The following is a 22351-nucleotide window of genomic DNA, read 5'->3' as shown; positions in this document are numbered from 1 at the left end:
TGCTGTTTTGCTTTACTTATTTACTTGTTTTTATCCTGTATTTTATTCTGTGAATTGACCTGAGATCTTATGATGAAGAGCTGTATATAAATCTAAAAAAAGAAAGAAAAAGAAATGCTAAGGGTGAGGGGAAAAAAACCTCTTGCATTTCCAGCATCCAAAGTAGGAGCAAGGCCAGGTTATTATTCATGCGGATGGATGCAAGCTGGTGGATGGTCTGGAACACAAAAAGGAGACCTAGACTGTTCTCTTCAGTCTGAATTTGTACACACAACAGCGTGACGGCTGCTTGAGAGGCAAGCTCTTCCAAAGAGCAGCTCGGCACATGGCTCCAGCATGTGTTGTGGAGGTGTAGAGAAAACTGACAGATTTGCACAATGATTATTTGGCCAGAAGGCTCCATAAACCAGCTTCTGCCGTGTGGGCACTGATGCTTGTTTGTATGAATCAGAACCTAAATTTTCAGGTGAAAGTCCCCTGGTAGTTCAGGATCCTATATTTTTTTCCAGATTCCCAGAGAGGACGTCTGGTGAGACGTGCAAGAAAAGCTGAGCTAGAAGCACAGAGAGTCACACGCAAGGAAGGCGTCAGGGGCAGCGCCGTGGAAATGCCAGCGTGTTGTGGGCGTGAAGAATGTGGCACCTGAGCTCTTTTCAGCTTTCCCTGGGGGGGGGGGAAGGGTGGGAAAGCACATTTCAAGTTCTTATAAGCACTTTTGCACGAAGCAACTGGCAAGTTCTGCCGCTACAGGCTTAGTAGTAGCTTTTGAAAATTGCTGTTGTTTAGTCGTTTAGTCGTGTCCGCCTCTTCGTGACCCCCTGGACCAGAGCACGCCAAGCACTCCTGTCTTCCACTGCCTCCCGCAGTTTGGTCAAACTCATGCTGGTAGCTTCGAGAACACTGTCCAACCATCTCGTCCTCGGTCGTCCCCTTCTCCTTGTGCCCTCCATCTTTCCCAGCATCAGGGTCTTTTCCAGGGAGTCTTCTCTTCTCATGAGGTGGCCAAAGTCTTGGAGCCTCAGCTTCAGGATCTGTCCTTCCAATGAGCACTCAGGGCTGATTTCCTTCAGAATGGAGAGGTTGGATCGTCTTGCAGTCCATGGGACTCTCCAGAGTCTCCTCCAGCACCAGAATTCAAAAGCATCAATTCTTCGGCGATCAGCCTTCTTTATGGTCCAGCTCTCACTTCCATAGCTTTAACTATACGGACCTTTGTTGGCAAGGTGATGTCTCTGCTTCTTAAGATGCTGTCTAGGTTTGTTATTGCTTTTCTCCCAAGAAGCAGGCGTCTTTTAATTTCGTGACTGCTGTCACCATCTGCAGTGATCATGGAGCCCAAGAAAGTAAAAGTAAAATCTCTCACTGCCTCCATTTCTTCCCCTTCTATTTGCCAGGAGGTGATGGGCCCAGCTTTTGAAAATAGGATCGGGCAAATTCTTGGAGGGAGATTGGTCTATCAACAGCTGCCAGTCACAATACCTAAATGGAACAGTCATGTTCAGAGGCAGTCCACACCTGAACAGCTGTTGAAGGAGGGCACACAGTTTGTTTGTGTGTGTGTGTGTGTGTGTGTGTGTGTGTGTGTGTTTCAGGCTTCATGCCCTGCTCATGGGCTTCCTAGAAGCAACAGTGTGGCTACTTCTGAAAGCAGGAGTGGCGGATTGGACGGAGCCTTGTATTCTAATTCAGCAGGGCTCCTTTGTATGGCTGTGAAAAACCTGCTTAAGCGGCTGACACCTGCTGAAGGCTCAGAAGCTGAGCAAGGTTTTCACCCAGTGGCCAAGCGTCCTCCTGGCCTTCCATTGTGCCTGACAAATTGGATTAACAAAAACCCAGATTACACAAGGTGGAGCCACAGAATTCTGCTTTTTTTGCAAGTGTAAAATATCAGTTTGTTTTTAGCGGAGTGGACTTGGACCTAATCATGGAGGTGACATGGAGGCCAATGCTTGAAGGTCTGCTCCCCAGGCCCCACCCCCCAGCCCCCAATAGCTGACCCCCCACATAATGCAAGCAATGGCATGTGACTGCGAGAAGAAAGAGGCTAGGAAAGCAAATGGTCCAAGAGGCCTGAAGCTGCAGAGCCAAGCTGTGTGGTGAGGATGAGACCTGCTCCAGATGCACAAGGGAAGCCTGGGCTATTCAGACAGGTTTATGTATTGATATTTTATGACCCACTCTATCCTATGGGACGCGGGTGGCGCTGTGGGTTAAATCACTGAGCTTAGGACTTGCCGATCAGAAGGTCGGCGGTTCGAATCCCCGCGACGGGGTGAGCTCCTGTTGCTCGGTCCCTGCTCCTGCCAACCTAGCAGTTTGAAAGCACGTCAAAGTGCAAGTAGATAAATAGGTACCGCTCTGGCGGGAATGTAAACGGCATTTCTGTGCGCTGCTCTGGTTCGCCAGAAGCGGCTTAGTCATGCTGGCCACATGACCCGGAAGCTGTACGCCAGCTCCCTCGGCCAATAAAGCGAGATGAGCGCCGCAACCCCAGTCGGCCACGACTGGACCTAATGGTCAGGGGTCCCTTTACCTTTTATCCTATGAGATCATGGTGAAGGGCAGTTATTTAAGGACACATCCTAAACAACCCTGTCTTAGAGGTGTCCCCCACCAAGGCAATGGAAGCTACTGAAGTAAAAGAGACCACCAAACAGTAAGGAAATTAAACACTGCACTTTACAAAAGAAAGGGAAGTTAACTATGGAGAAAGCAGTTTCATTCTCCCCCCCCCCCACTCACATTTCCTCGCCTCGCTTAACAATCCCGCATAACGCAGAATAACCCGCTTGCTCCCTCCCCTAAGCTAAAGTCTAGGGGGCAAATATAGAGGGGAAACCTCACACAAGACTTCCTATAGCTGCTGCAGAACGCCCTGCTGTGGGGGCTCCTTGCAGGAGATCTTCAGAGAAGAAGGAAGGGAGCAGTTGTTGTCGTCCCCCCGCCTCCGCCCCCCCCCAGCCCAGTCCCGCTTGGCACAGATCTTGCAGCAAGCCCCAATCACAGCCCTCTGGGGACAGCTTGGCTAAGAACAAAGGGGATTGTAATGAACTCTGTGCATTGAGCTCCATCTCAGCTTCAAGGCGGCTCGCCAAGAGCAAAACCGGGGCGCCGGGCCAGGAACCTGAAACTGGATCCTGTCCCGCTCAAGAGAGCTAATGGACTGGGGCTCCCTCCTGGTTGCCCCCGAGCTCCTCTCTGCTCCAAAACAGTTTTATGTTCCTTGTTCAGGGGACGGGAGAGGGAGGAGGTTTCTGTCCTGAAAATCCTACCTTCCCAAGACAGTTTGCTCCCCGCTCCAATCCCCCTTTCCCACTGCAGTGAGAAAAATGGTTGTTCCCAAGGACAAGGACCATGGCAGAGGGGTGTGTTGGCATGGGCAGTAGCTGCAAGCTGAGAAGGCAGTGTGGTGCGCTGTCTCTCAATTCAAGCAGAGTATTAACTTACAGAAGCAATAGCTTTGGGGCTAAGAAATGCTCTGGCTTAGCCGTTTTGTTCATGCTTGGACTGGTGGTTTATCTCCCCCAGGCAAACTGGAAACGGGAAGTCAAGATGACCAGATCGAGATTATATATCCTAGTTTGTGTGGGGAGAGGGGGAGAGACAGACCACCAGACCAGGTCTGGACGCAGCGGCACTAAGGGTTTGCCCACATTTCCGCTTGCCCTGTGCCTAGAAAAGCAAGAATTTGAGCCGTTTCCCTCCTGCCCTGCATCCTTTCCTAGGGCTAAATCGGAGCAAACATCTATCTGGAGAAAACCTGAAATGCCGTTTGCTCCAACTGAGTACTAAAAAGTGCTTTTCCCCAGGGGTAAGTGTGAGGAAGCCTTCAGCCAGACCAGGGCTGAGCTCCAGTTAGCACTGCAGCAGCAAGACTGTGGAAGGAGCACAAATCTTTCTCCCAGTTTCTGGCCAGGATCTGAATCTGTTTTTATATTTATAGCTTTTATATATATATATATATAAAATCATGTTAATAATATGCAATTGTTTCTAGCCGCTTTTATATATGATACTGTTTTATGTGTGCCATTATACTGGAAATTGTTTCAAGATGCCTCGCGAGAAGCGATTAACAGATGAAATGAAATGAAAAACTCCTACGGATATTGCGCATGGATATTTGCCTCCAAAGCTGGTCCCAGGATGGCCAGCTGCATGTTGACATCTGCCCATAAACCCTGCCTGAAATCTCCAACAAGCAACAGGAGGATGGCGGCAGTGAAACCCCTATACTTACTCGTCCGGTTTGCTCATAGGTCCCCGATTAATGGAGGTCATGGGGTTGTCCGCCCACGGGATCTGCTCCCCAATTGTTGGCTGACTGAACTGATGATCTGTGACTCCCAGTTCCAGCTCAGGCAATCCTGGGGGGAGGAAGGAGGGAGGAGAGAAGAGAAGTTAAATGGCAGGATCCCACCCTGTCCTGGTCGGAAACTTCAGCTGGTGCAGAATTCAGCAGCCAGGTTGCTCACTGGAGCAAGATGGTTTGAGCATATTACATTGATTCTGGTCCAACTGCACTGGCTACCAATTAGTTTCTGGGCCCAATTCAGAGTGCTGGTTTTGACCTATAAAGCCTTAAATGGCTCAGGATCGCAAAGAGAACAACAACTACCAGACATCTGAAGGCAGCCCTGTTTAGGGAAGCTTTTAATGTTTGATGGATTACTGTATTTTAATATTTTGTTGGAAGCTGCCCAGAGTGGCTGGGGAAGCCCAGCTAGATGGGTGGGGTATAAATCATCATCATCATCATCATCATCATCAAGGACCGCCTCTTCCCATATGAACCTACCCGGACCTGAGATCATCTTCTGATGCTCTCCTTCATGTGCCTCTTCCACGAGAGGTCAGGAGGGTGGCAGCACGAGAGCGGGGACTTCTCTGCAGTGGCTCCCTGTCTGTGGAATGCTCTCCCCAAGGAGGTCCACCTGGCGCCTTCACTATAAACCTTTAGGCACCAGGCAAAAACGTCCCTTTTTAACCAGGCCTTTGCCTGAGTTGATCTACATCCTATACCCTTTTTAAAAAAATGCTGGCTCTTTTGGTGTTTTTTAAATTGGTTTGTTGGTTTTGTTTTGATTTTATGTATTTGATATTCTATGTGAACCGTCTTGAGAGCTTCAGGTATAGGGCGGTGTAGAAATGAAATAAATAAATAAATATGATGATGATGATGATGATGATAATAATAATAATAATAATAATAATATGGTGGGACTAAAAGAGAGGGTGGGAGGACATCAAGGATGGCGGTGGCTGAGGCTAATTAGAAGGGGAAGCCAGTTTAGCACATCTATAATAATAATAATAATAATAATAATAATAATAATAATAATTTTTTATTTATTTATACCCCGCCCTTCCTGGTTCAGAAAACCGGTCTTAGGGTGGCTAACAACAAATTTAAAACACTTAACAGCATAAAATACAGTATAAAACGTGAATAACAATAAATTCAGAATTCAGAAAATCAATTTAAGGGGGGAAATCCATCCAATAAACATTAGATGGTCACCAGGGCTAGCTGGCTGAATTGGTCCTACTTGGGCCAGCGAGGAGACCAGGGGAGAATTAGTTGTGGGATCCCAGAGCGGGTAATCATCATAAAAAGGGGAGGGGGATGGAAGGAAGGGGAATAAAAGATCAGGCTAAGTTCAAATTGAAAGCCAGGTGGAATAGCTCTGTCTTACAAGCCCGATGGAAGGAGGTTAAATCCTGCAAGGCCCTGGTCTCATGGGACAGAGCATTCCACCAGGTCGGAGCCACCACTGAGAAGGCCCTGGCCCTGTGGGAGGATAGTCTGACTTCCTCAGGGCCTGGGACCTCTAAACGATGGTTATTCATGGACCTTAAGGTCCTTTGCGGGGCAGACCAGGAGAGGCGGTCCCGTAAATACGAGGGTCCTAAGCCATCTAGGTGTCCAGGTCAAGGCGAGTGGCAACGCAATGGGAAATGTCCTGCTCAGCCGGCAGAGCTGCATTAAGAATGGCAGAACCAGCTGGGAGTCAGAAGGCATGCTCTCCTGAACTCCAGGAGAGGGCTGGACAGGGACTGCAGGCATGGCCAACTCCAATGCCACAAGGGCAGGAGCTGCCAAAGCCCAGCGGGCACAGGAGGGACCTGGTATGCTGATCTGGTGCACTGGGCCCATAAAGGCTGCATGGCTGGAGGCGCTCCCTGTTGTCGTTATTATTATTATTGGTATCATGTATTAATTAAATTTGTATGCCGCCCTTCGTCTATAGATCTCAGGGCGGTTCATGGCACACACACACACAAAAGAGACAAAACACACAAAATACATAATAAAAGCAAGAGCAAAACAAATAGGTTTTGAACCAAGTGCTCCTGCAGTAGAAGACCCAGCCAAAATGCTTCCTTAAGCCTTCCAAGGAATGGAAACAGGTCGATGGGGAGTGAAATAACCAACCAAAGGATGTAAATATATATATATATATATTTACATTGTTTACATATTTACATATATCATATTTAAATATATTTACATGTTACATGTTGCCTGTTATGTGTATTATCTGTTAAGTGTATGTGAGTCTGTTCCTTGTGTCTCTGTCATTTCAGAAATGTTTAAGGGCTTTGTGTTTAAAACTGGCCACGACATCCACAGACTGCCTTTCTTAAGTGTGCATATTTTAAAAATGCAAGCTTGCTTCAAATTTTAGTTTAAAGAAACCATGTTGGACCTGATCAACTTAAACATGGCATGTTTTAACACTGGGAGCCGCCCAGAGTGTCTGGGGAAACTCAGCCAAATGGGCGGGATATAAATAATAAATAATAAATTGCTATTGTTATTGAAATGACAAAACCAGGAACATGTTTGTGTGTGTGTGTGTGTGTGTGTGTGAGAGAGAGAGAGAGAGAGAGAGAGAGAGAGAGAGAAAGAGAGAGAGAGAGAGAGAAGTTGAGATAGACATCAGTGCATCAGGAGGTGTGTTGACATTGAAAAATGAGAAATCTGTGAGCAAGACTTATATTCCTTTTTAAAGGGCCTCATTTTAAACTGAAGTGTTCGCTCTGGTCAGACCTCACCTGGAGTACTGTGTCCAGTTCTGGGCACCACAGTTCAAGAAGGACACTGACAAACTGGAACGTGTCCAGAGGAGGGCAACCAAAATGGTCAAAGGCCTGGAAACGATGCCTTATGAAGAACGGCTAAGGGAGCTGGGCATGTTTAGCCTGGAGAAGAGGAGGTTAAGGGGTGATATGATAGCCATGTTCAAATATATAAAAGGATGTCACATAGAAGAGGGAGAAAGGTTGTTTTCTGCTGCTCCAGAGAAGCGGACACGGAGCAATGGATCCAAACTACAAGAAAGAAGATTCCACCTAAACATTAGGAAGAACTTCCTGACAGTAAGAGCTGTTTGACAGTGGAATTTGCTGCCAAGGAGTGTGGTGGAGTCTCCTTCTTTGGAGGTCTTTAAGCAGAGGCTTGACAACCATATGTCAGGAGTGCTCTGATGGTGTTTCCTGCTTGGCAGGGGGTTGGACTCGATGGCCCTTGTGGTCTCTTCCAACTCTTCTATGATTCTATGATATTCTCTCTCTCTCTCTCTCTCTCTCTCTCTCTCTCTCTCTCTCACACACACACACACACACACACACACACACACACACACGTTTAAGGAATAGTATTTCCAAGACTAACTGGGGCTAATGAGGCTGCCAACGTAAAAGCTTTATTATTTTAAAATTGAATTCAATTTGTGTTCTTCAGCCACACGCCCGGTGTAAGAAGTTGAAAAGGCAGCGCAGGGTGAAATCTAAATGAGCGCAGGCATGTTCATCCAGATGGCTCTGCTCTGCCTGCCCAGGATGGGAGAGACAAAGCTGCACTGAAGGTTTGCTGCGGACTGCCAATTAACTGGGCCGGTCTTTTAGCCGATGCATTAAGAGATCCTTCCAAGGGCCTTTAGAGTTCCACAAGAGACATCGTTTCAAATCCCCACAAGGGGGGATGAGCCACTCAGAAGCAATGTTGCAAATGCTCAAAAACTTCCACCCGGGACGGCAAATCCTCTTCTTAATTATGGGCCAAAGTGATGGGAAAACTGTGTTTATTATGTGTGAGATAAGATAGAAGAGGCGGGGGTTGCCAAAGGCACTGAAAGGTCTACGTTGGTTGCCCAAAGCAGAAAATCTAAACCACTAGTGTTCCCTCCAACATTTCTACAATGAAAATCAGGATGTCCTATTCCATAATAATAAAAATACAATTATTATTATTGCACCCTGCCCATCTGTCTGGATTGTCCAGCCACTCTGGGTGGCTTCCAACATATATAAAAAACATAACAAAACATTAAAACATTTCAAAACTGCCTTCAGATGTCTTCTAAATGTTGTAGGGTTACTCATCTCATTGACTTGGGGGTTGCGCTAGTTCCCAAAGTGGGTGGTAGCACCCTCACCTCCACAGGGGCAAGGGGAAAGGTGTATATAAGGGGTTTCTGCGATGGGAGCATATTCACCCAGTGCTTTTCCAGCTGCACTGGCTCCCGGTGGAATACAGGGTCAGATTTAAGGTGCTGGTTTTGACCTTTAAAGCCTTTCACGGCCTAGGACCCTTGTACCTACAGGACCGCCTCACCCGGTATGCCCCACGGAGAGCCTCAAGGTCCATAAATAGCAACACCCTAGTGGTCCCGGGCCCTAAGGAAGTTAGATTAGCCTCAACCAGAGCCAGGGCCTTTTCAGCAGTGGCCCCAGCCTGGTGGAACGCTCTGCCTCATGAGATCAGGGCCCTGCGGGATCTGATTTCTTTCCGCAGGGCCTGTAAGACAGAGTTGTTCTGCCTGGCCTTTGGCTTGGAGCCAATTTGATTCCCTCCCCCTCTTTCTTTTTCTTTCTCTTCCTGCGATGAGGCTGCATTTTAATATTTTAATGTTTCAATATTTTCATGCTTTATTTTAATCTTGTTTTTAAGTTGTATTCATTCAACTTGTTTTTATTATTGCTTGTTAGCCGCCCTGAGCCCGGCCTTGGCTGGGGAGGGCGGGGTATAAATAAAAATTGTTGTTGTTGTTGTTATTATTATTAAAATGGCTATCAGACTTTGAAAAGCTAGATCAAGTTCATCAGTTTTGCCGACTTAATTAAACTGAGTGGTTTCAATTGGATTTTGAAGAAATGTGCAATTAATTGTCTATGAAGTTTATTGTGCTGTTATCTTCCTCTGTGGGTCACAGAAACTGTTATTCTGAATAATGCTTTTAATCGGGTAGGGTACGGGGAAATTGGGGGTAATTTTATGGAGTCCTGAAATTTTATGGAGTCCTTAGCTGGCCGAGCCCTGGCCATCAAGTTCTCCTCCCGTGGACGGGCAATACTGCTGATAATGCGAAACCCGCAAAGTGTGCGCCGCAGCCATGGGTTAGAGAGCGAAGTTGACCAGAGAGAGCAGGTTTTGTTCTTGCGCTGGCTATGCAGCAGAGACGAAGTGTTCGCAAGGGTTGCCTGGCAACAGGAAAATAAAGGGAGCACTGGCAACAGCAGCGGCGCTGCCAATTTACAGCTGAGCAAGGATATGTGCCACGTGGGGGAGAGTGGCTCAGGTGCGCACTCCACCCATAGGGTGTCGCCCGCCCAGTTGCCCCTGGGAAGTGCAACGGGAAAGCAAACCTGGAGATGATCTCAGCTGTGCATCTTGCATTTCCAGAGGCCAAACCAAACATCCTTCCCGAACATGCTAGCAAGCACAATCACATGGCGTCCTTTCCTTTCTAAGCTCCGAGAACGAGTTGTTTGCTGCTCACGAAAGACAAGGCGTATACCTGCTCCCCTGTACCAACACTGTTTGTGTGTGTTTTAAAAACAGTTGCTCCAGGAGACCAAAACTTGCTTGTGAGCATCCTGGATCGCCCAACTGACCACAGTTGGAGACAGAAGGCGGTGATATGTAGCCTTTTCGTCTGAGACAGCATAGCTGTTTCCTAACCTTCTGTCTTCTGAGGAAGCACAGATCTCCCATTCTTGCCATTTGTTAAAAAAAACACACAAAACAAGCAAATAAACCTTCAACCAGATTATTTTTATGAGCAGTCATCTTGCGAGCCAGATAAAAATACAGTCATACCTCGGCTTACAGTCGCTTCAGGTCGCGCGTTTTCGGGTTGCACACTGCACCGAACCCGGAAGTATTGGAATGGGTTACTTCTGGGTTTTGGCACTCGCACATGTGCAGAAGCGGTAAATCGCGCTTTGCGCATAAGCGCCAAATCGCAACCCACGCATGCGCAGACGCGGCGCTGCAGGTTGTGAATGTGCCTCCTGCACGGATCACGTTCACAACCTGAGCGTCCACTGTATTTGATTTCTTTTATATCTGATATTTGAAAAAATATTAACGCTAAAGCTTTTTTTTTTTTAACATTAGTCCTGCTATGCTCGGATAACCTCTAACTCAGTTAATATCTAAACAGAATCTATGCCTCTGCCACATACACTGAGTTTAGAAGAGGCTTTCCTTTGTAAATCAAGAACCAATTTGATCCGTTTGTCAGACATGAACACCAAATGCAGGCAATTTCATTTTCGTCGGATGAAAACAACCTGCTCTAGTCTGCCCTGCTTAGTCTATCAGATCTTGCTTCGATCTCTCAGTGGTGAGACAGAGATAGGGGTGGGGCTGAGCTGAGTGAATCTCAAAGGACAGGCTGCTTGCATAGGCTGCTTGGGTGTGAGGGCCATGGAGTGCTTGAATATTCCCTCCGGCTCACACTGCATCATAGGTTTTGTAGTGTTTAGAAATACCGAAAACCTCTTTCATCTGTCTGATGGTTGGGGGTGCTTGATGCTGCAGGATCGGCTTGGCAGCGGATGAAATGGTCAGAAACCCTGCCTTCAACCTCAGTTCTGCTATCTGCGGATTTTGGCAGCGGCAATACAGGAGAGAATCAGAAGAGGCTCCCTGTTGCACAATTCCCCAAACGGGAGTGCCGATATCCCAGATGCGGCGGCACTGACAAAATAAGGGGCTTTGGGATTTGATGTGCAGGAACTGCTAAGGCTGGGGATAATTCCTAAAGATTTCCACACACGTTTATAATGCCACAGCGCTGATTTCCCCGTCCTGCTAACTGGGACAATGACAGGAACTGACTTTTCTGGGTTCTGCAGCGAAGCTGCTTCCCTGCACTGACTTTCAACACAGCTCTGCTATTCTCTCCTGTGTCTTGCTTCAGGGTGAAAGACGGAGCTGGCAGGCTGGGGGGGGGGCGGCATTTGCTTAACATGTCAGAACTAATGCTGGGCTGACTAGGCTGCTTATTTCCCTAGCAGGTTAAGCATGACTTTTAAAGACACGTTTATTTGCTCAGGCCCTTTGGAGGGAGTTGAGCCTGTTAGTTTAATTCATCTCCGTTTCGAATTCCTATGAGGTTTTAAGGTTTCTTGAAGGTTTAAACTGCATGGTTTTACATCATGTGGGTATACCAACCTGTGATCTTCAGATCCTTAGGCACCAGGTGAAAACATTCCTCTTCAACCAGGCCTTGGGCTGGTTAACATCTTATACCCTTTTAAATGTGTGTTGTGGGAAGGTTTTTCTTTTGTTTTTATTCTGTATTTCACCTTTTTTATATTGTATTTTCATGTTGTGTACTGCCCTGATGAAGGGCGGCATGCGAATTTAATAAACAAAATAAGGGTACTTTAGCAATAAACTGGTGAGGATGATAACTCACAACAAAATGGGAGTGAGAGACAGACTACAGCGTGGTGAAAATCCCTGCACAGTTGTGAGTTTCAGTGGCTCATCATTTCTCAGGCCGACTACCTCAAAGGGTCATTGGGAGAAGAACTATACAGTGGTACCTTGGTTTAAGAACAGCTTAGTTTATGAACAACTTGGATTAAGAACGCTGCAAACCCGGAAGTAGGTGTTTTGGTTTGTGAACTTTGCCTTGGAAGCAGAACATGTTCCGCTTCCTGTTGAGTGTGTTCCATTTGTATGGTGCTATCGGAAAGCAGACCTTGGTTTAAGAACACTTTGGTTTAAGAACAGACTTCCGGAACGGATTAAGTTCGTAAACCAAGACACCACTGTGTATTTTGTCTATTGAACAATGCCAGGGGTCCTTCCCTCCGGTGCCACAGATGCCCCTACCTGTGTCAGGCTGGAAGGGGCTTGGTCCAGGTACCGCTCCCCTGCCTTGCTCGGAAGGCAAACCAGGGTGAGGGCTGCTGCCGTTGGTTGCGGAGAAAGGCGCCGTCCTGAGCTGAACCGGCTCCAGGGGGTCGCAGAATTCGAAGGGGGACCGGCCGGCCTGCATTCCCTGCCCACCATTGACAGCTGGAACACAGAAGTAAAAATATCAGAGGGTAACTGTAGGCCCAGGAGCAACTAAGAGGGATGTGAGAGAAGGATCAAGCTGGCACCTGGGTTGCAGAAACCTCAATGGGCTCATTCGGAACAGCAGGGCTGCTCACCCTCCAGGAACCTCACTTCCAAGAGTGGCCAGGCTTAACGCCATGCATTTCAGATCAATGGTGAACAACGGCAAGGAATATCCAGGCCACATACAGCCGTGTTTCTCAACTTTTTTACTTCTCTGTTTTCTTTTCTGTTTTCTTCTCGGTCACTTCTCTCTCCCCCCTGCGGCCCCCTAGTCTTGTGCTGTGGCCCCCTTGGAATATCCTAGGGGGGCCCAGGGGACTGTATCCCCCCCCCACCTGTTAAGAAACACTGATGTAGTCTCCACCATGTGCTGGAGTTCTTGCACAGTCCACCAGAGGGCTCTCCTGACCCCTCTTCTCATCCAAACTACTCATCCAAATTAAATTGGCTTACTTTATTCCTCTTTTGGACCGCTGCTCTTTTCAGTTACTCTTTTCATGCAACTGCCACTAAAGCACTCAAGTTGGTTTGAACCACAAGTCCACAAGCTGGAAATCCTGACTGCAAACTTTCACATTTTATTTTTATTTCCAAACTCTATTTCTTTTTGTTCACCTTCCCAATAACGATTTATTTTGTTTGAGAGCTTCAGAAAAGGGACACTAAGCATTTAAACAGACAAGCTTTTTTTTTTTTTTTTTTTTGGCACGATTGCCTGGAAATTTACCAAAACCACAAAAGGTTTTTTTTTTTTTAAAAAAAAAGAAACCTCAAATTTGAAAATTTCCAGAAATCAAAAAGTCCTTATTCAGATTTTCTAAAAAATGTTGCCAACTTGACAAGTGTTTTGGGTTTAATGGAATCTACTTGGTTTCCTTAACCAGATCTGGCCATATAGATATACTCCAATATCTACTTCCTATAACTTTTTTTCTTTTTTTGCTGTATACATTTCAGGGTCCACTCCAAACCATTCCAAAAGATCATTTTGTCTTCTGGACCACTTCCAAGGTATGTGTAAGCTTTTGTATCACACAATGCCCTTTGCCAGGAAGAACAGTTCCGTGTTAACTCAAAAGCTTGCACACTCCCGGCCAACGAAAGCCCATTCCAATAAAACAAGAATAAAAGGGAAAGTGATCACCAGTCAATGGAACTGACGGTCAACTCTAAAAAACTTTTCTGCATCACTGATGTCCCTGAATCTCCAGCAGTACAAGGAGCCCAGTCAAGTCAAAACATGCCAATGACTTCTGAATGGCCTTATAAGCTGGATTTTCTGCAGGCATTCAGATCCTTGGAATAAGGATTTTTAGCATGCAAGGAACAAGCTTGGGTGGAAAGCAGCTGCCTGACGTTTGCCCTGGGAATTTATCGGAGAGGGGATGGAAGAAGCAGGGCAGACTGGGAACTGACAGCACTCTTTCAGACCTCCTGACTATGGGAAGCTCCCTCCTTTGATGCGTCTAGTAGCTGTTGCTCACAAACGTCACTAGGGCTCAAGAATCTCCTCTCGACTGCTCTCAACCGGTGGCTGTCGACCCTCTGTTTTAGGTGCTGCTCAACAATGGTGCTGCTCAAGCAAATGAATGCTTCTTCCCTGCGAGTGAGTCCTTTTATTTTGGTTTAGAGCCAACATGGTGACTTCCAGACGATTTGGGGATGCAACCCCCATCATCCCTCACCCCTGGCTTTGCTGGCTGTGGCTGAAGGAGTGTCTCCACCCCCATCGTCCAGCCCGGACACTGAGGTCCAGCTCCGAGGCCCTTCTGGCAGTTCCCTCCCTGCGAGAAGTGAGGTAACAGGGAACCAGGCAGAGGGCCTTCTCCGTGGTGGCGCCTGCCCTGTGCAACGCCCTCCCATCAGATGTCAAGGCACTAAGCAACTATCTAACAGAAGGCAGCCCTGTTTAGGGAAGTTTTTAATGTTTAATGCTGTATTGTTTGTGTATGTCTAAGTGTATGTGTACCTACGGGACCGCCTCTCCTGGTATGTCCCACGGAGGACCTTATGGTCTTCAAACAAAAACATCTTGGAGGTCCCGGGCCACAGGGAGGTTAGGCTGGCCTCAACCAGAGCCAGGGCCTTTTTGGCCTTGGCCCCGATCCAGTGGAACACTCTGTCACAAGAGACTAGGGCCCTGCGGGACTTGACATCTTTCTGCAGGGCCTGCAAGACAGAGCTGTTCCACCAGGCCTTTGGCCAAGGCACAGTCTGACCCCCTCCTTTGGTAATCCTCATAGAACTCTAGCCCAATGGTTGCCATTAATTTGATTCTGAATTGATTTTAGAATGAATTGATTTTAGAATGTATTTCAATTAATTGATTGTGATTTTATGTAAACTGTGTTACTTTTACTGTTGTTAGCCGCTCTGAGTCTGGCTTCGGCTGGGGAGGGCGGGATATAAATAAAAATTTATTATTATTATTTGTGTGTGTGTGTGTGCGCGCGTGTACATATGTGTGTGTGTGTGTGTGTGTGTGTGTATATATATATATATATATATATATATATATATATATATATATACACACACACACACACATACACGTGTACATATACATGTATATATCTGATATATATATATATATATATATACACACACATACACGTGTACATATACATGTATATATCTGTGTATATATATATATGTGTGTGTGTGTGTATACACACACACACACACACACACATGGTTGGAAGCTGCCCAGAGTGGCTAGGGAAACCCAGCCAGATGGGTGGGGTATCAATAATAAATTATTTTTATAAATTATAATAAATAAATTATTATACATGATCGGAGTTGCAGAGCCACAGCTGACGAGGCAGGGTGGCAACAGGACATTTCTTGCGTGGGGCACATTCTTCCGTCTCGGCAACATCCACAAGAGAGAAGACTAAGGGAAGATTAGGCAAACTTCTCTTCCTGGTCAAGTCACCTCCTCCATGCATGTGACAAGGTAGGCTTTTGCCTCCCCAACACAACAAATTAGTTCACGTAGAAGACGAAACTGCATTTTTGTCAGCTTAAATTGGCAGGAAATTGGCACAGGACTCTAGCCAACACTTAACGTGTCCATCTCCTACCTTGTGACGCGAGTAGCTAAATCTTAAGCCCGCCCATGTTAAACACGGCCAAATCAAGCTTATAAAGTGTTGGGAGTTGGTCGCAGAATTTGGAAGGAGAATTCCCACTGCTTCTTTCTCCTCAACCAACACCTGGCACTCAGCACGCCAATGCAATGGTACCAGGCCCCAGTCTATCAGACACATTGTGAAGAACATGGATTAAGAGCATGTACGAGAAAGTTAGAGCAGGCCCAGCGCTGGCAGTTACAGAAGACTTTGCAGAGGTACGTACAGCTCATCCCCGTGGGCGTTCTTGCGGCGGTGCCAGGCTGGAGGGAGGGGGTCAGGATCTCTGACTTGATGGCAATGCCGCCACTTTCGGCAGCCTCCGACCCGCACAGTCCTGGTGGCAGCTGAGCTTTCTCCAGCGACGGCAAAATCTGGTCGAGGTCTGAAGCAAACTGAAGGAAGGAAGCAAGGCCACAGGTCAGCCGTGGAACCTCCAAGGGCAGCCACGGGTGGAACAAGAAACCAACCACAACCCTTTTGCTCTGGCCTTGATGGTGCAAATTCGCAAAAGCCCTGAACAACTTGGGTCCACTCCTTATGCTCCATCCTGATAAGAGCACTTCTGGGGGGTCCCCCACATCTCTGAAGTTCAGTTGGCCTTCCCCAGAGACCGAGCCTTTAGCTCTGTCCTGTGGAACTCCCTGCCAGTAGAGGTTTGGCAGGAATAATCACAGCTGGCTTTCAGACATATTCGGAAAACCATTCAGACAGGCCTGTGAAATATTCATTAAATGAAAAAAATCCATATTGATGTTTTTATGCTAAATACTATGCTGATTGAGATAGCTTCCTGGCTATGTTTCTGTATAAAGCTTCCAGAATGGCAAACAATCAGTAATAAAATTGTAATAGTAAAGGTAAAGGGACCCCTGACCACTAGGTCCAGTCGTGACCGACTCTGGGGTTGCGGTGCTCATCTCGCTTTATTGGCCGAGGGAGCCAGCGTACAGCTTCCGGGTCATGTGGCCAGCATGACTAAGCCGCTTCCGGCGAACCAGAGCAGTGCACGGAAACGCCGTTTACCTTCCCGCTGGAGCGGTACCTATTTATCTATTTGCACTTTGATGTGCTTTCGAACTGCTAGGTTGGCAGGAGCAGGGACCGAGCAACGGGAGCTCACCCCGTCGTGGGGATTCGAACCGCCGACCTTCTGATCAGCAAGTCCTAGGCTCTATGGTTTAACCCACAGCGCCACCTGCGTCCTATTGTAATAATGCAGCATAAACTTAAGACCATTGTGCCCATTTAGCTCAGTGTTGTCTACAAGGATCAAGATTGGCTCTCCAGGATTTCAGAGCAGGAGTCTCTCCCACACCTATAAGGAGATGCTGAGGATTGGGACCTTCTGCATGCCAAGAAGGTGCTATACCACTGAGCGAAAATCCTTCCACTTTCTTTTCTGCAAGTACAGTGGTATCTTGGTTTAAGAACAGCTTAGTTTATGAACAACTTGGATTAAGAACGCTGCAAACCCAGAAGCAGGTGTTTTGGTTTGTGAACTTTGCCTTGGAAGCAGAACATGTTCCTTTTGTAAACGGAGTCCCCTGTTGTTATGGGAAAGCACGCCTTGGCTTAAGAATGCTTTGGTTTAAGAACGGACCTCTGGAACAGATTAAGTTCGTAAACCAAGGTACCACTTTTATTTCAAACAATGCTTAATTAAAAAACAAACAAACCATGCTGCATTGGAGGTCAGAAGCTGTTGTATATTCTACATGGACCATATCCTGCAGAAACCCAGCAGTAATTTGACATTTGGCTGGATGGCCAACATACAGCCTCCAACCAGAAAAATAATAATAAATTGTTTCCTTAAAGGTGCTAAGTGCGGGGGGGGGGGGGGGGGGAACGCTGTATGGAAGAAGCTGGGCCTGCAGTTACAGCAACTGCAGTGTTCAGTTTCCCTGCTCTGTTCCAGGCACACACCGTGCCTGGAGAAATCAGATAAGTGTGCCACCGTAATGTAACGGAAGAAAAGGGAAGGGTACGCATTACGTTCAGTTTGATCCAGAGAGTGATAGCACATCACGGGCTCAAAAAAAAGTGAACATCCAGAAACATTCCGAGAGTGAAAACATTGGCAAGGTGAGGTGGGCTTTTCTTTGAGCAGAAACTGTTCCGGTTTGGAAACAAGACATTTCAACTCTCACATCCACAGAGCAAGATGTTTGAAATGCTGAATCAGTCGGTCTCTCTCTCTCACACACACACACACACACATATTCACACGCATGGGGAACAGTTTCATAACCAGGAGCCTGCAGAGAGAGAAAGAGAGCAGCCATATCCACCAGGTGGGAGTTCTGCATCCACTGTGCTCAGGAAAACACAGGCACACATTTCTGCTTATTCGCGTTCCGAAAAATGTGAGATTGCTGGCTCGCCTTTCTGTACCTGGGCATTTCCTCTGAGGCCAACAGGGCCTAACTAAACCATCACATGATGGCCCACACGGCATCATCTCAAGAGAGATTCCCTGCTGCGGAAGAGATAGATAGCAAATGCCTTGTCCACTTGCCACCCCGGCCTTAAAAACTATTAAAAGTTACTTGCATTAAAAGCTACTTGTAATTCAAAGCTATTTTGAAAACCTGAACATCTTTTTGGTGGACTAGAATTTTTTTTTTTTTTAAATCACTTACTCTATTGGCTTAGCTACTTTTCTTTTCTTTATTTTTTTTAATTAAATTTCCAAAAATAAAGAAAAAGAAAAAAAAACCACAAGAGATAACTTACATCAAAATGTCATACAGTTCCACGTGTTGAGATTACACTGAATCTCAGTGACTTTCCTCCCCCATCCCATCCATGGGTCCACTTAATTCTATTTTAACCGCATAGCCATATTTCTCCAATTATTTCGTCTTCCTAAATTATCCATATTTACACTTTCATTACAAGTGTATTTAGAATCCTGCTAATGTTTTGACCTGTTCACAATGTTTAAACTAACATTTGTTAAAAGACCAGAAGCCTTTTTTATTAGGAATTATAGGTACCAAGATCCCAAAAGATCAGAAGAAACTGTTCATATATGCTACGGCCGCCGCTCAGATGTCCATCGCCCAGAGACAGAAGGAGGAGATAACCCCGAAGAAAGAGGAATGGCAAATCAAGATGACGGACTATGCCAAAATGGCAAAGTTAATTGGGAAGTTCAGGGACCAAGAGGACGAGGAATTTAAAGAAGAATGGGAAATGTTCATCATGTATATACAAAAATATTGCAAACAAGGCTGAGCCACTTCCCATGTTGTGTTCCTCCTCAAAACAATCCCTAACTTGCACTGAGCTGCACTCTTCAGAATTCCTGGAATGAGGCCACTACATGGGTTTTGGAAGCTCCAAGCAATGGTGCCCCAGACTCTGAGAGCTGAGCTCCAGCATCCTTCAGGCCCTGGGAGCTGCCTTCTCAGACAGAACAGGGATACACTGCTTCCCCTGAACTTATTGCCATCGAAGGCTGATTGCCAAAGAATTGACGCTTTTGAATTCTGGTGCTGGAGGAGACTCTTGAGAGTCCCATGGACTGCAGTAAGATCAAACCTCTCCATCCTGAAGGAAACCAGCCCTTGGTGCTCACTGGAAGGACAGATCCTGAAGCTGAGGCTCCAAGACTTTGGCCACTCATGAGAAGAGAAGACTCCCCGGAAAAGACCCTGATGTTGGGAAAGATGGAGGGCGCAAGGAGAAGGGGATGACAGAGGACGAGATGGTAGGACAGTGTTCTCGAAGCTACCAGCATGAGTCTGACCAAACTGAGGGAGGCAGTGGAAGACAGGAGTGCTTGGCGTGCTCTGGTCCATGGGGTCACGAAGAGTCGGACACGACTAAATGACTAAACAACAACAACAACAACAAGCTCATGTGTGGGTTGCTTGAGTTGCAGCTGAATTGTTCCCAGGTCCCCTGTCAAGATCAACCTTCCCCTGTGCTCTTGATCAAGGGAAGCACAAAACCCTAGATGCTGTTGGATAGTAAATGCCTCCCCACAATGGGTAAATGATCTTTGCCACTGCTGCTTTGTCTGCTAAGGATGGGCCCTTGGATGGGCATTGATGCAGGACAGCTATGTCTCATTAGCTCAGATCCAAGGTGTTCTCTCTCTCTCTCTCTGATCAAAATTTCTCCACAGTTATTTGTAAGAAAAACTGCAAGAGACAGCCTTGTCTGCTTAGATCCATTCCATCTCTCCCTCCTCCCTGTCTCTTCACTGACACATTTTAGCAAATCTCCTCAACAAAGGAATAAGCTCTGGAAATGTACTTGAAGGTGGGAATGTGATCTAAGGAGACAAATAGAGAGGAAATGATATAATGAGAAACCAAGCCCATCACGGTGCCTTAAGAAATAAGGGTTTACTTGCATCGTTTTGCTCAACAAGTGTAAAACAAAGCACTCTCTGTTTAACACAACCAGCCCTGGCTATTGTATGCTATACAGTGGTGCCTCGCAAGACGAAATTAATTCGTTCCGCGAGTTTTTTCGTCTTGCGATTTTTTCGTCTTGCGAAGCACGGACTTTGGAAAAGCTTCAAAAATCACCAAAGTCTTCAAAAGCCTCAAAAAAGGCTACCACACCGCGTGCTATGAGTTGCTCCTCAAAGTGAATGCACCGTTTTAAGAAAAAGGAAACAAACTTGCAAGACAAAGGAAACAAACTTGCAAGACGTTTCCGTCTTGCGAAGCAAGCCCATAGGGAAATCTGTCTTGCGAAGCAACTCAAAAAACGAAAAACTCTTTCGTTTTGCGAGTTTTTCGTCTTTCGAGGCATTCGTCTTGCGAGGTGCCACTGTACAGTCATACCTCGGGTTGAATGTGCTTCGGGATGAGCGCGTTTGAGTTGCGCTCCGCGGCAACCCGGAAGTAACAGAGAGCGTTACTTCCGGCTTTCGCCGCTTGCGCATGTGCTCAAAATGACATCACGCACATGCGCAGAAGAGGTGAAAAGTGACGCGTGCGTGCGCAGATGTGCCGTCGCTGGTTACGTTTGCTTCTAGATGCGAACAGGGCTCCAGAACGGATCCCGTTCGCATCTAGATGTACCACTGTACTACTGCATACATACTACAGCTAGAGTAGCCATGAGCTGAGGCTGATGCAGTTCAAAACTTCTGGAGGCTGGCGAAGTTTACAATAATGACTTGGGTGATTTGCATGCTGCTTTTATCATGATTGATTGATTGATTGATTGAATGAATCTTTATTTGTGTCAGCCATCGGCCACAGCAATAAAACAACAATAGGATATACAAAGAATAGAAATAAAAAGTCAGTTATATAAAATACATTTTAGGGTTTTGAATCAATAGTCAAATAGTAGATCTTATTCTGATTGCCGCAGCTAAAAAGCTTGCAACTTTTGCTGCCACCTGCTCATCTTGAGCTGCCAAGAGAAAGGACACTGTGGCAGTGGTTGGGTGACCCGGAATGGACATTAGGAGCAGATGGTTTACTTAGCAGAAGGGCCACAGAAGCACCTCTCTAAACAAGGATGTAGCTGCCATTTAGGCCAAGGCCAGGCTGGCATTAGGGATCTTGACCGCCCATAAAGCACACCTCTCAAAAGCAGTCCTGCTCTCAGCATCTCAGAAGCAATAAAGAGCAAAGGTCCAGGAGGAAAAGAAAAAAAAAGCCAAGTCTTACAGAGTCATGGAAATCAGTGCAAAGGCCACTGAGTTTAAGCCTCTGTAATGGGAGGATTACAAAGGCTAAAAGAAAGCAACAGGGAAACAGCCCAACAGAGAAAAACTAACAAGTAGCGGAGATGTAGAGCACTTTCCAGACCAGGAGCAGCTAGGAGGGCAATGCTTTGCATGTAGAATGCTGCTGCCTTGCTGCTTTCTGGAGGAGCGAGTGGGAATCGCACTACCCTGGTCCTCAAATCACCACACTATGAATTTCTGAGCCCTATTCAAGGCATCAGCATTAGTACCCAAAGCCCCAAACGACAGGAACCTGAGAGAATGCCTTCGCCCTCCACAACTGCCCTGCCCAGCTATTAAGGTTCTGCAAAGAATGCCCTACTTGTTATTCCAGCTTCAGCTTCTGTGGGGCTGGCGGTGATGTGCGACAGAGCATTCTTGGTGGTGGCCCCCCTGTTATGCAACTCCCTCCCAAATGACATGCAGTTGTTCCACACGTAGGCCTCGTTTAGGCACTTTCTGTTTAACTTGGATCCTTGGAATGTAGCCAACCTTCTTGGCTGACTGCGTTTCCTTTCCAGGTTACTGCGGTTCCTATTCCGCTTTCATTTTTGGCTAGGTTTTTAACTGGTTTTTAAAATGTTTTGTAATTCTGTGCGCGCGATACTGTATTGTCAGCCACTGTGCGCTTCCATTGGGAGGAAATGCGGGACTTAATTACCGGGGGGGGGGGGGGAATAATAACTAAAGAGATTTATGTTGTCCTTCCTCAGTGCTCAAAGCACTTCACACGCCCTGTCTCAGAATATCACTGTAGGGAAGGCCAGGGCAATTATCCCCCTATTGCAGAAGAGGGTTCATGGCAAACTGGCTGAAGGAGCAGTGCTTTCAGTTTCAAGTCTGTGCACATGTGGCCGGGTGTGCAAGGGTCGCAGCAAGAGAGGCAGTGCCGTGTAGTGGTTAGCGTGTCTGACTGGGAACCAGGAGAGCAGGGTTCAAATGCCCATTCAGCCATGAAGCTCACTGAGTGGTCTTGGGGGCCAGTGGAAGCCTCTCAGCCCAGCCTACCTCACAGGGATTAAATGAGGAGGGGGAGAACCATGTACACCACTTTGAGCTTCTTGGAGAAAAAGGCAGGGTAGAAGTAGGAGATATAGACAGACAGATAGATAGATAGATAGATATAGATATAGATAGATGATT

The 22351-nt window shown here is 46.7% G+C and overlaps 1 protein-coding gene across 5 annotated transcripts in view; it reads right to left on the bottom strand.

Annotated features, from left to right (window-relative positions):
* NCOA1 (nuclear receptor coactivator 1) overlaps window positions 1–22351 on the bottom strand; it is a 300977-nt gene that overhangs the window by 20046 nt on the left and 258580 nt on the right. For all 5 annotated transcript variants that reach the window (XM_079968417.1, XM_079968416.1, XM_079968413.1 and 2 more), the window contains 3 exons: window positions 15728–15896; window positions 12137–12322; window positions 4241–4367 (listed from right to left, as the gene is read on the bottom strand). In XM_079968417.1, the coding sequence (XP_079824543.1) occupies window positions 4241–4367; window positions 12137–12322; window positions 15728–15896 (482 nt within the window). The remainder of the gene's footprint in view (window positions 1–4240; window positions 4368–12136; window positions 12323–15727; window positions 15897–22351) is intronic.

Source organism: Podarcis cretensis, assembly GCF_951804945.1.
Source record: "Podarcis cretensis genome assembly, chromosome: 3".
NCBI lineage: Eukaryota > Metazoa > Chordata > Lepidosauria > Squamata > Lacertidae > Podarcis > Podarcis cretensis.
This window is presented reverse-complemented; position numbering and strand designations above follow the sequence as displayed.